We start from the raw sequence: 13,910 nt of genomic DNA on the forward strand, positions 1-13,910 counted from the left end.
TGTCTTTTTCTCTGCACTGAATGGCAGTGCTGTGATTGGATAGTCCAGATTAAAGCCGCTTTTCCACTGCACACGACAAACAACGGCCGATAAGCCGGAAGTCATGGAGAGTCACAAAGGGGCTGCGTTAGCTGCCGACCATCTACGGTTGTGTAAATATCGGATCCGTTTTGACGGTTGGATCCGTTAAAAAATTTGAACTTGTGCAACTAAACCGCATGCAATAAGCCGACCGGAAGTGATGTATTTCAGTGTATTCCAATCATAAACAATGTGTGAGCTGAAAATGATTAATCCTTTTTGTTTAACTTTATTAGTAACACTTGAAATTTTTTTTGGTTACTGATAAAAAATACATTATCAATTTAATTTGTGTATGTTATTATTTTAATCTTGTCTTCATATGTTCTCTCTAAAAAATATTGGCAATCTTTGTGATATATGCATAGCTGTTTATTGTTTCATTCATTTGCGTTCATTTATTTATTTCACCATGGTAAACATATTAGAATTAAGCCTCTTCGCTGGAACGAGCTTCTCTCTCATATACGATTAAACTGAAACTTCATTACGACTGCCACTAGGGGGAGAACTCCGACTGTCGTTTCCGTATGTCGTGTGCAGTGGAAAGGCGGCTTAAGGGGTGATATTATTATAATAAGTGCTCCTTATGACATCATAAAGAGAGCCAAATTTCAACGACCTATTTTTTCATGTGCTTGTAGAGAACGGTTTACCAAAACTAAGTTACTGGGTTGATCTTTTTCACATTTTCTAGGTTGATAGAAGCACTGGGGACTCAATCATAGCACTTAAACATTGAAAAAATCCGATTTTTATGCCATGGCCCCTTTATTAGCTCCATTGGGGTCACGTGGAGTGCTGGAGCCTTATCAGCCTTTTATCTTAGCCAGACAGTACCTTAACCCTATACTGATCAAATTTATGTAGAAATTACAGTATTACTGGCTTATAATTATGTTTTTTACTGGCAACAGTTTGTTCAAAGTTAAATGAACATTTAACATTAACAAGTCTTTGTGTTTATAGAATGAAAGTATAAAATAACACCCTTATGCAATTCTGGGAACCAGAAATCCTCATCAACCTTTTTCTGTTTTTTTTTTACATTCAGATTTTGGTTCCCAGAATGCTTTGCAGGAGGCTGTTATTGTATAGTTTTATTCTGTAAAGACAAAGTCTTGTTAATGTTTAATGTACATTTAACTTTGAACAAACTGTTGCCAGTAAATAACATACATTTAAATCTACAGTAAGTTACTGGCAAACAGCTGAAATTAACACTTAATGTGTTTGTTAAACACATAACAGATGAGGTCAAATGAACCCTCAAAACAAATTTTCTTCATAAAAAGAAGAAACAAAAAATAAAACGAATAAAAGAATAAAAAATGGTGTAGGTTTTCATGGAACAACCTACCGCAAAAGTGCTGCAAGCTAAAACAAAAACTGGCATAGAGAACTTATTTGCAATGCAAATTCATTTTATTGGCATTAATGCACATGAAAAAAAATGCACATTCTTCCAGCAAAGTTACTTAAGTGCTTCTGGTCCATCTTTCAAACACTTCTCACAGTCACTCTTCGATGGTACAGGACAAGATGTGATGCATCGCTTCATGTGCCTTTTCCACTGCCTCACCTCCGCCTTCTGCCAGAGATTTTTCTTGTGGTTATAGTTTTACCTTGAAGTAGTCAGAGGAAAGACAAATAGAATCATTTCTTCACTTTAAGCATACATATGTTGTTAAAGAATAGTTATATCTAATCACTGCTCATTATCTCATTATCCTATTGTTAATGTGCACTCATGAACTCACAAAAGAAGATATTTTGATAAATGATAGTAAGCAGACATTTGACAGTACCCATTCACTTCCATAGTATTTATTTTTCCCACTATGAAAGTTAATAGGTACCATCAAATTTGTGGTTATCATTATTTAAAAGGGAAACACCCAAAAACAACACATTTTTGCTCGCACCTACAAAGTATCAATTTTAACATGCTATAATAAATTATCTATATGATCCTTTAAGCTAAAACATCACATATGTACTCTGGGGACACCAAATATTTATTTTACATAATATTAAATATCCCTTTAAATATCTTTATTTATCTATGGCATAGTCCTGGTTTCAGCACAGCCTTGTCTGTGAAACCAGGCCATTATCTTCTTAAATTATTTTAAGTAATTATGTCATTTTGTTTATTTTTACATACGCACCATTCTGATTCAGACAACCATTGATGTCGGTATGAATGACCTTTTGTAAATATTCTTCTTTGCCCTAGGCATAACATAACGTCAGAAAAACTAACTGATCATGCAAAGTATGAGTAGCATCTCTTAAAATGTACTCAGCTTTGCCAACCCATCTTCTTGAGTAATACACATTATAAGAAGATGGGAAAATAATCACAACTAACCATTAACCTCCCCCCACAATAAACATTGATTAATGAAAACATATGTACAGTTGACATTTCAACCGATGTTTAAATTAAATCTACGCCCTTGAAGGAAAGAATTGATCCCATGAGGCAGATCTCATTACATGCATTAAAATATGTCCCTCTTCCTGTAACAACTAATCTGATCCAGATTAATGAAGATGAGACACACATCAACACAAGCCTCAGATTTCCAGGCCTGACAAAATAATCATGCATTATTATGCATTTGTCTTTTTATTGCCTATGTTTATTGCATCCACTGGATGGGAAATCATAATTTCTCAATTTTCTAGTATATTTTATACTAGATTGTTTATGGATCAAAACAGATAGGAAAAGTTTTTGAGTGTTTGGCGCCCCCTGAAGGCTGATTAGCGCTAAAACCTTAAAAGCCACTTGTAAATTTGTTGGAAAAACAAAAGGTTTTATTTATTGATTTTTTTTAGGCAGATTTAGGCAGCTGTTTTGATTCAGCTAGACAGTAATGGAGGCCCTTTGGTATTTATGTTCATTTATTGTTAATTTGTATAAATATTTATTGTCAATTATCGGTACATTTCTGTGTAGTTACAGTTTTTTCAGTTTTTATTAAAAACAAAACCTCATCTTCAAGCACTTTTGCAAAAACTCTGACTCCTCTTGCAAAATGAAACTTTGAGCGAGGCACCTCATTGCTCCCTGGGTGCTGATAGCTGCCCACTGCTTCGTGTGTGTGTGTTCATACTTGCAGTGTGTGTTCACTACTCACTGTATGGGTTAATGCAGAGGTCACATTCCAAGTTTTCCACTTTCACATGCGTAATTTCCCCAGATGAATGCAAGCAAAATACTCAGCGTAAAGATCAGGGCAGAAAGGCAGGCTTACGGCAGCTTGGCAACTATGGTATTATATGAATAAGTGCACTCGATGTTCACTATAATTTCAAATGGTCACCTCAAATGGTGCACTACTTAAGGGTATAGGGAGCTATTTTGGACACAGCCCAGGTTTAAAGAGACATTTCAAGACTTTTTAAAGATGTAAAATAAATATTTGGTATATCCTCAGAGTACATATGTGATGTTTTAGCTTAAAGGATCATATAGATAATTAATTATAGCATGTCAAAATTGATACTCTGTAGGTGCGAGCAAAAACGTGCCGCCCCTGGGCGTCTCCCTTTCAAATGCAAATTAGCTGATCTCTGCACTAAAAATGACAGTGCCATAGTTGGATAGTGCAGATTGAAGGGGTGGTATTATTATAATAAGATCCCCTCCTGACATCACAAGGGGAGCCACATTTCAATTACCTATTTTTCACACGTTTGCAGAGAAACTAAGTTACTGGGTTGATCTTTTTCACATTTTCTAGGTTGATAGCATTGGGACCCAATTATAGTCCTATTTGGATGATATGTCCCCTTTCATACTTTAAATGTATTGCATTTTTTGGGGTTATAAAAATAATGTAAATTTACTTTAGTAAAGTGCAGTAATTTGTAGTATACTGTAGTAATTACAACACTTTGTTAATGCAGGCATATACTAAAGTATTCTGCATTATTAAGTAGTAAATTGATAAACTGATTGATGTAAATACCATAGTATCCTTTAAAATTATATGGTAAGGTTCAAAACACTACAGTATTATACTACAGTTTACTATACTAAACTATACCACAGTATGGGTAATACAGCAGGATATAGCAGCTCTGCAAGTATAGGGTGATTTAAGTGGGACACTTTTGTCAATGAAATTCATGAAAAGTGTCTCACTTTACCCCAATTCTTTATTTTTTACACTTCACCTAAACTGAATTTTTATTTTAATGACAAAGAATGGAACAAAAGTCACCATTTGATCATATTCACACATGAATAGTGTATAATAACATGTTTATAATAAACATGCTTAAACTGAACGACTTTTAATAAATAGTACTTTTTTTATAAATGAAAGACTGCTAACAGGTTTGTTACTGCCAGCAATTTGTAATGTATTAAAAGTAAAACACTTTTCACATGTGATGTGTGCTGTATACATACACAAGTCACGTTATTCAAATAGGCTTAGGCTAATTTAAAATCAAAACATTTGTTACAAGACCTCAAGCAAATTTACTGAAGAGTTAATATTACCCATTGTCACGAATGTGTCAAAATGCTGTTCTTAAACTTTTACAGAAAGTCTATCCACATTTTCACCAATTCAACTACTTTTTTTATTAGAATTTTTAATTTCACCAAATTTGGGTGAATATCCTGCTTGCAGAATTTTTCCTGGACAATCAACAACTGTTTTGTGATGTGTTTTGTTTGTCGTGAGTCATTAAATCGACATTGTTCTTCAAGTAAAGTCTTCCAGATCCTGCACATCTATCTTCTGCATAATCTGCCCCATTTAAACAGGGATTGTATGATGTGTGAAATCAACACAACACATACAGCAATATGTAAACATGTGAACAGAACAGTTAGTATTATTTTTTTAAATGCCTTATTTTTCATTAATTAATGCTCTTCAAAGGATGCAAAAGATATTTATGTTTCCCAGTAGACACAATTATCCTTTTTACTCGGTGTCTGCAGCTGCTGTGCCAAATCTGACCAGTAGTTGGGGTTAGTGCTCCAGATAAATTACTGGATTGCAAGCACAGGCAACTCTGCAGGGTTGATTTAGGGCAGTGTTTCCCAATCCTGGTCCTCGGGCACCCCCTCCCAGAAAGTTTTAGATTTAAAACACCTGACTCGACTCATCAGCCTCCTTCCAAAATGGCAAACATGTCTCCTTAACAAGCTGATGAGTTAAATCAGGTGTGTTAAATAAAGAAACATCTAAAACTTTCTGGGAGGGGGTGCCCGAGGACCAGGATTGGGAAACACTGATTTAGGGTAAAGTGGGACACTTCTGTCAAATGAAATGAATGGGAAAAAGTGTCCCACTTTTATACTTAACCCCAACTGCTACAATGGTAAATCATATAGAGATGCTACTTCCAAGAGTGAATGGAACAAAATAAGGGACAACCAAATAAATATTCGTATAATTTTATTGTGAGGATATGTTTTTTTTTGTGTGTGTGTGTGTACGCGCGCGCGCGTGTATGCGTGTGTACCACCTCAGAAAGACATACAGGTTTGTACTGACGTGAGGTGCAATGGCAGGATTTTTTAAATCATTTTTAGTGAACAATCCCACATGAAAAAATAGCGTACTACATTGTAGTAACTGGATGCACCGATACTTTTTTGGAATACGAGTACGAGTACTTGCATTTCAGTTCTTGTCGATACCGATACAGATCACTTAATAAAAAAAACATGATTTAAATGTACAGGTAACAGCTTTAGTCATATATTTTAACAAAAAACAAGAGACTAGTTTTCCCGTTTGTTGTAAACTCTGCCTCTTTGGACAAGAGGCATTAACCCCTTACACGTCGTTCAAACATAGACATTTTTCAGACCGTGGTATCGATCCCCGGTATAGTGGAACTTTTAACGAGTACGAGTACTTTAGAAAATGTGGTATCGAGGCCAGTATCGGTGCATCCCTAAATATGGTAATTAGTGTAGTAATTAGATTAACTGTAATAAATACTGTAGCATGACTTAATATTTACTATGTTTATAACTATTAGTCATTGTACTACAGACTAGTAAACACTAGCGTTTAAACGCAATAGTATATTTCTGCACAACCAGAAGGCCGCAGTTTCAGGACTGCCGCAGTTCTGTGACCGCAGGTCTAGGATCCTACTTTTTTGTGACAGCGCCACCTATCGAGCTGGGTGGTATAGCGGCGGCTGCAGTTTTAGGTCCGCAGTTAGTTTAATGTCTGTACTGTAGCAGCCTACATAGTCAGTAGTATTTATAAATTTAATTTTGTTACCAAGTGTGCTTGAGTCACAATTTAAAATTTAAACATGAATTTACTCATAAAATATAACTGAAAAATGTATATACATCTTTAAACAACTGAAAAAGCGAAGTTCCTTAAAAGTCTTAATTCCTTGAATTATACATATCAATTAACCTTTCGTTTTTATTTATTTATTAGTGCATCAAACATTTTACATAAAACAGAATGAACAGAAAAAAAACTCTACAGGAATAAAATCACATGTTTCACAGATAAAATAGGGCAAGAGAAAAGATACATAAATAAACAAATAAATACAATAAGAAAAAAATAAAATAAGCAAGTTATATGGTGTGGGATTGGTATTGTTATATGGTATTTTTGGCCGGTCAATCATACACAGCCCGTGCAACATTTTTGAACTCGGGAACGCGCTCATGATGCCCCTAAACTCTGCCTACGTAAACAGCTCACGAAGTTTCCAGCCACAGCCCATGTAGACGAATGGACACGCAGAGAGAGAAAGAGAGAGAGAGAGAGAGAGAGAGAGAGAGAGAGAGAGAGAGAGAGAGTTTCGTGGATACACAGGACACACAACTGATTTTGACAGTTCAGTTCAGTTTGATCTGGTGTTGATTTTAGGGATGTTTTCCACAGTATGATCTGCGCGCTCTGGCGGGACCGGACCGTTAGACGAGAGTTGATCGAGGACGAGCGCTGGAAGACTTTACGATGATAGGTAACGAGCGGACATCCAAACCGCCTCCAGCATCACCTGCGGCTTTACCGGTCAACACATCAAAGAGAAGATTCACAAGGGTCGGAAGAAAGCAAAGCAATGGTTCCCTCCAGTAAGTTTATTTGCCAACTCCTGCTCATTCAGTCATATATTAAACCTACAAACACGTGTGCTTGTTTGGATTGAAATGTTTTACACGCTAAACATTGGAAACCATTACAAAATTTCTAATGGATTTAATAGTTATTATGGAAATTGTATTGCTTTAATGGAAATTATAATGGTCTCTACTGGTAATGTGTTGAGTTATTTTGGTGGGATGTTATCTGGCAGATAACCATTAAATCCTACTGGATTGCAATAATACCCACAACACACTTCATGTAGCCTACATGCATGAATTTTTATCAGCTGATGGTTTATAATGCCACTATCAGAAGAAATGTTTAAAAGGTCACTGCGGGTGGTACACTTTTTTTTTTAAAAGTACACATTTTCACCTTAAAGAGTTATATATTAGTACCTGAGATGTACATTAAAACATGTACAATTTACAAAAATCTAATGATGGTCAACTCACAGTAAAACAGCCTGGGTGGACGCAGCCATACTTTCACTGCTTCTGTACCTCTATGGTCACTCGACCCGGCTGTAGAATTGAACGATCTGTCTTGTGCCCTCTTCCCAGGTCAAGCTCATCCAGCGGCACAACCACAGAGATTGTGGGTATCCGCCAACCAGCAAAGAACAAGATCCGTCGCCACCAGCATCGCCTCTCAGCTGTGTTCAGCCGGGGTCCTCGGAGAGACTCTGGGGAGATGGCTGCTTCAGGAGAGGAAGTGTCGGTGACTGAAGATCCCTCCGAGCTATCAAATCACATCACGGCCCCAGGCATTCTGAAGATTTTTGGCACTGAGATTTGTGAAGGAGCCAACTATAAAAGTGTACTGGCCACAACACACTCCAACGCCAAAGAACTGGTCAAAGAGGCATTAGCCAGGTAAGTCCAACTTTATTGTCAAGAATTACTGTTAATTATGTTATTTACAGTAACATTAATACGCTACTGTACTTTATTTGTAGCAATTTATTATTTTTCTTGAGTTGACACTTTGTTATGCTAAGTTATTGCTTATGCTTAAGTGTTCATATATTTTGGGGCAGGGGATATTGCATATTCAGTTTTGGGTAAATAACTGGGGTTTGATCATGTTTAAATTTATATTTCTGTTGAGGTGTTATCGTACAGAACAGTTCAAACTATTTGGTATGGATTCTGGAATGTAGGTGAATGCACAAAACTGCGATTGTGCATATGGATTAAAGTGCCTTGATGGCATTTCTTTTCATGCTAATCTGGTTAAGAGGTGTAAAAAATTCCTTTGTGAATGCAAGTTGCCAGGGAACGAATGCTTAGTTAAACCTCAAGATACGAAATTCCTTTATTTGTTCTTTATTCTGCAACAGAATTTCTATACAATTTTTTTATCTGTTGATGACGTTTTGACACCTAACTTTTCTTAAATTTCAACGTACAGAGATTTATTTATGGATGTTGTTTAACTGAAAGTCATTTTGAAAGTTGTTCAGCCAGTAGTTCCGTTTCCATTACTCTTCAAACTGCGCAAATTAAAGGGACACTCCACTTTTTATGCTCATTTCAGAGTTAAACATTTGATTTTTACCGTTTTGAAATCCAGCCTCTAGCACTTCTAGCATAGCTGATCATAATCCATTGAATCTGACTAGACATTAGGATCGCGCTAAAAAAATAACCAAAGAGTTTTGGTATTTTTCCTATTTAAAACTTGACTCTTCTGTAGTTACATCATGTACTAAGACCGACAGAAAATTAAAAGTTGTGATTTTCTAGGCAGATATGGCTAGGAACTATACTCTAATTTTGGCGTAATAATCAAGGACTTTGCTGCTGTAACATGGCTGCAGAAGGCGCAATGATACGCAGCAGCCGAAAGTAGTCACCTTAGTAACTTTCAATGGCAGGGGACTATTTTCAGGCAGTGCGTAATATCACTACGCCTGCTGCAGCCATGTTACAGCCATGTAGAAAATCGCAACTTTTAATTTTCTGTTGGTCTTAGTACACGATGTAACTACAGAAGAGTCCAGTTTTAAAGGGATAGTTCGGCCAAAAATGATATTAAACCCATGATTTACTCACCCCGAAGCCGTCCGAGATGCATATGTCCATCATTTTTCAGATGATGACATTTTCAGTTATTTTAGAAAATGTTTTAGATCTTTCAGTTAATTAAATGTGAAGTTACAGGGTCCACGACAGTCCAAAAAGTGTGCATCCATTCTTCACAAAATAAATCCAAATGGCTCCACAATGATAAACAAAGTCCTTCTGAGGGTAATCCGCGCAGTTTCGTTGTAGAAATATCCACATTTAAAACTTTATAAACCAAAATAACTCGCATCCGGTAATGCCGCCATCTTAGTCGGATCCGCATTCAGGATGAGAGCTTACGCACCGTACGGAGGTTACTCTGCTGCAGCTCTGTGCCCCCGCCCTCCGAATTTGTCATTACGTCACTAAGAAAAGTGTGTACACTACGCTGATACTCTCTCCTGAATGCAGAGGAGTCTAGGCTGGCGGTGCTACCGGAGGGTAGTTATTTTGGTTTATAAAGTTTTGAAAATGTATATTTCTACAACAGCACCGTGCGGATTACCCTCAGAAGACCTTTATTTATCATCTGTTTGGATTTATTTTGTGAAGGATGGATGCACATTTTTTGGACTTGAAGGTCGTGGACCCCGTAACTTCACATTTAATTAAATGAAAGATCTATTTTAAAATAGCAAATTGCGCACAAAGGAAACAGCAATTTTGCATAAACCTATACATCCCAAATATTGTAAAAATATTAAATATTAAAATATTTTTACGCCCAAGTGAGGTGGTTTTTCAGGCAATTCAAGAAAGGAATATATTGCATTAGAAATGTTTTTTTTTTTTGCGTTTACATGTCATCTGCTGTGCATAAAAGTCTCATGATATGGCGTAGTATGCTTAGGTGTGTTCAACTTCATGCGACGCAGACCGATTGGCGGCTGACTTTGAAGCAGTGCATGCGATTTGTGAACACCCAGCTGGCCCAGCTGACATATTTTCTTCCCAGTGGTTGCACAGAGTTCTGATGACAACACAGCTCTTCGTGATTGGTCGCCTCACTGTTGACAACAATCATGTGCATTTCATATTTAATCTAACCTACAGTTCCACTAATAAACATTATAAAGTAAAACTCTTTAATATAACCTTAAAGGCGGAGTGCACAATTTCTGAAAAATGCTTTGGAAAAGAGTTGGGCCGACTACCAAAAAAAGCTTGTAGCCTATCAGCAGTTAGGTGCATGTCTACTTAACGACATCATTGCCTGGGTTGTGTATGTGTGGGGCGGGTCTATTAAAAGAAGGTCCAGATCTATTGGGGTAGGGGCGTGTTTGTTTAAGTGATTTCAAATGTCAACATTGGCTTTCAGAGATCATGGACCCTGCCCTTAATACGCTAAGCTGTGCCATATAAAAAAATGAAAAGAAGTGAAAAACGAAACTTTATTAGTATTTTAATAATATAGGCTTATGTTTACCGTTATTTTCGGGCATAGGCCTACAGTATAAACAAATTCAACATCTAATTTACTTCATTCACGATTAAAAAAAGGAAGCTGCAGGTGTCTGACTTGACGGCTTCGTCTTCAGTTCCTCGCTCGACTGCAAGCAGCAAACCTTGCTGATTGATCTGCGCAGCGGCCCATGAACTCAAACACACCTTTTAGTTGGACAGTCCATTCTCATGAAATGTGAATAAATAGCACGCAGTTGCAATACATGCAATACGTAAGCCAAATTCCAATTTTGCATGCATATGGTACACCAGTCCAGCGCATTTTTTCTTGTCGTTTTATATTGGTTTCTCTTTTTTTCTATTTTTATACCATTGTCGCTTGAGTTTGGGGTTAGAGCAAGATTTTGTTATGATATTCTAACCCAAACCCTAATTCTAACCCCAACTTCAAGTCACCAGGGTTTAAAAATAGACAAAACATAAAGAAACCTATATATTAAATGACTTCCTAAAGCAAATCCCAAATCTAACTCCAAACCCAAGTAACAATGGTTTAAAAAGAAGAAAACAAATAAGAAACCAATAAAATAAAACGACACAAAAGAGATGTGCCATATAAGTGAACGGGAAGGACTGGCGTATGCATTGGAATTCAACTGTGTGCTATTTATACACATTTCATGAGAATGGGTTTGCGTTAAAGGACAAGACAGAATAGGTGTGGTTGACTTCATGACGCGTCACAAGAACCAACAAGCTCATGACATCAAAATTCCCGCAAGAATGATTTCGGGAATCGACTGCTCTGTATGCTTTCATGTAGGGCTGCACGATTTGGGTAATTTTTCCCATTGCGGTTATTGCTGCTAATATTGCGATTGCGATTATACTAAATGGTATCATGAGTCAACTTGATGGGTTTTAAGGAAAATCCACACACAGTTTAGCTAAAATGTGTATTTGTAAAACTAGAAATGTTTTCGTATTGCCACGTGATATAGCAACTGCTCAGTGTCAGTAATCCTAAATCCAAAATACCGGCATACAACAGACATTTTTTTTTGCTACCAGATCACTGTCAACCTCCTCTGCATCCATCTTCGCTCTGGTATAAGTGACGACGCACACCACACACGTGCATGCCACACGGTGCACTGCCTTTTTTGTTCGTTTTTCTTTCTTTTTTTAAACAGCAAGGAAAATCATCAAACTGTTATCAGAAAGTTTGTGTTAACAAGTCCTCACATTTATTTATTTAATATAATTGCAACATTTTGCTGTCATATAATTGCACAGGCTGACATTGCGATTGCGATGCGATTAATTGTGCAGCACTACTTTCATGTCACTCTTGCGGTATTTTGATGTGGGTCTGCACATATGAAGATGAACACAATCGTTGGCATGCTTTTTTGTATGACTTATTGCGAGACAATTAAATAGCTTACGTTACATGACATTGTTTAATGGAAACGCCATTGTTTTTTGTCGTCAATACAAATTACAAATAACGCTAGTTATTTGCGAAATCTTTAATGGAAAATATTAGTGAAATATTTTGTTTTTGTTTACTGTATTTTTGTTTTTCTGTTGCTTGTCTTTATGTTTTTAGATACTCCCTAAGCAAAGAAAATACAGATGACTATGTGTTATGTGATGTGATTGGCTGTATTGGAGATCACACCTGGAGGACTGAATGTGTTCGTGTGGTAGGTGACAATGAAAAGCCCCTCCTGCTACAGTCCCTCTGGAAACCTAAAGAGGGTTATGCACGTCGATTTGAAATCCAGCACAAGGCTACTGTGGAAGAGAACAACTCCAGAGATAAGGACACAGTGACCGCAGGTATACCAGACTTAAAATATTAAAGGAATAGTCTACTCATTTTCAATATTAAAATATGTTATTACCTTAACTAAGAATTGTTGATACATCCCTCTATCATCTGTGTGCGTGCACGTAAGCGCTGGAGCGCGCTGCGACGCTTCGATAGCATTTAGCTTAGCCCCATTCATTCAATGGTACCATTTAGAGATAAAGTTAGAAGTGACCAAACACATCAACGTTTTTCCTATTTAAGACGAGTAGTTATACGAGCAAGTTTGGTGGTACAAAATAAAACGTAGCGCTTTTCTAAGCGGATTTAAAAGTGGAACTATATTTTATGGCGTAATAGCACTTTTGGGAGTACTTCGACTCGGCGCAATAACACCCTCCCACTCCCATTATGAGAGTGAGAAGGGGAGCGGACTTTTCAGGCGAGTCGAAGTACTCCCAAAAGTGCTATTACGCCATAAAATATAGTTCCTCTTTTAAATCGCTTAGAAAAGCGCTACATTTTATTTTGTACCACCAAACTTGCTCGTATAACTACTCTTCTTAAATAGGAAAAACGTTGATCTGTTTGGTCACTTCTAACTATATCTCTAAATGGTAACATTTAATGAATGGGGCTAAGATAAATGCTATCGAAGAGACGAAGCGCGCTCCACCTCTTACATGAACGCACACATATGATAGAGGGATGTATCAACAATTCTTAGTTAAGGTAATAACATATTTTAATATTGAAAATGAGTAGACTTTTCCTTTAACACATTTGCGCTGCAATTTACATTAAAATTACTAAAATCACTAAAATGATTATTTGAGCTGTCCTAAATTAAAACAGTGTGCACTGACATATCTAAAAATATATCACTGTCATTATTTTGTACACCAAAACTAAAGCCTAGTCCTGGTTTAATCTCATCCCTGTCTGGGAAACTAAAATATTAATATTAAATATTCTCATGTTTTAGGCATAAATGCACAGGCACGAAAGTTGCAGAAGACACGCTCCAGGGGCAAATCTGTTCCTCTGGACATCTGTGTAAGCGATGGTGCAGATGACGGCAGACACAATCTGTTTAGGAGTGCAAGCGAGACGAAACTAACAGCTGATTCTCAACGCACCTGCATCCGATCCTGTAAAGAAGCCGGCGAAAACGGCAAGAACCAATTGCAGGGGGAGGAGCCAGAGGCTGAGGCCTACAAAGCAACACACTGTCCTGCCAATGAAAGAGAGGAGACCGAGAGTAGCGATGACAACTCCACACAGTATTCCATTCATCCACCCCTTGAGTTTCCTTATTTCCTGCTCCTGCAGGGCTTCAGTTACAGACAGGTAGGACAAATTCCTACTATATCTCTACCCACAAACCCCAACTCTCTAACGTCCTTGCTCCTTTTAGCTTCATACATGCCA

General features: G+C 37.1%; 1 protein-coding gene across 1 annotated transcript in view; it reads left to right on the forward strand.

Annotated features, from left to right (window-relative positions):
* Nucleotides 1-6,852: 6,852 nt before the first annotated feature.
* LOC129421124 (ras-associating and dilute domain-containing protein) overlaps nt 6,853-13,910 on the forward strand; it is a 41,400-nt gene continuing 34,342 nt past the window's right edge. Inside the window, exons 1-4 of the mRNA XM_055176441.2 lie at nt 6,853-7,177; nt 7,754-8,065; nt 12,276-12,508; nt 13,465-13,829. Coding sequence (XP_055032416.2) covers nt 7,059-7,177; nt 7,754-8,065; nt 12,276-12,508; nt 13,465-13,829 — 1,029 coding nt within the window. The 5' untranslated portion in view covers nt 6,853-7,058. The remainder of the gene's footprint in view (nt 7,178-7,753; nt 8,066-12,275; nt 12,509-13,464; nt 13,830-13,910) is intronic.

The sequence above is a fragment of the Misgurnus anguillicaudatus genome, chromosome 4 (genome assembly GCF_027580225.2).
Source record: "Misgurnus anguillicaudatus chromosome 4, ASM2758022v2, whole genome shotgun sequence".
Taxonomy (NCBI): domain Eukaryota; kingdom Metazoa; phylum Chordata; class Actinopteri; order Cypriniformes; family Cobitidae; genus Misgurnus; species Misgurnus anguillicaudatus.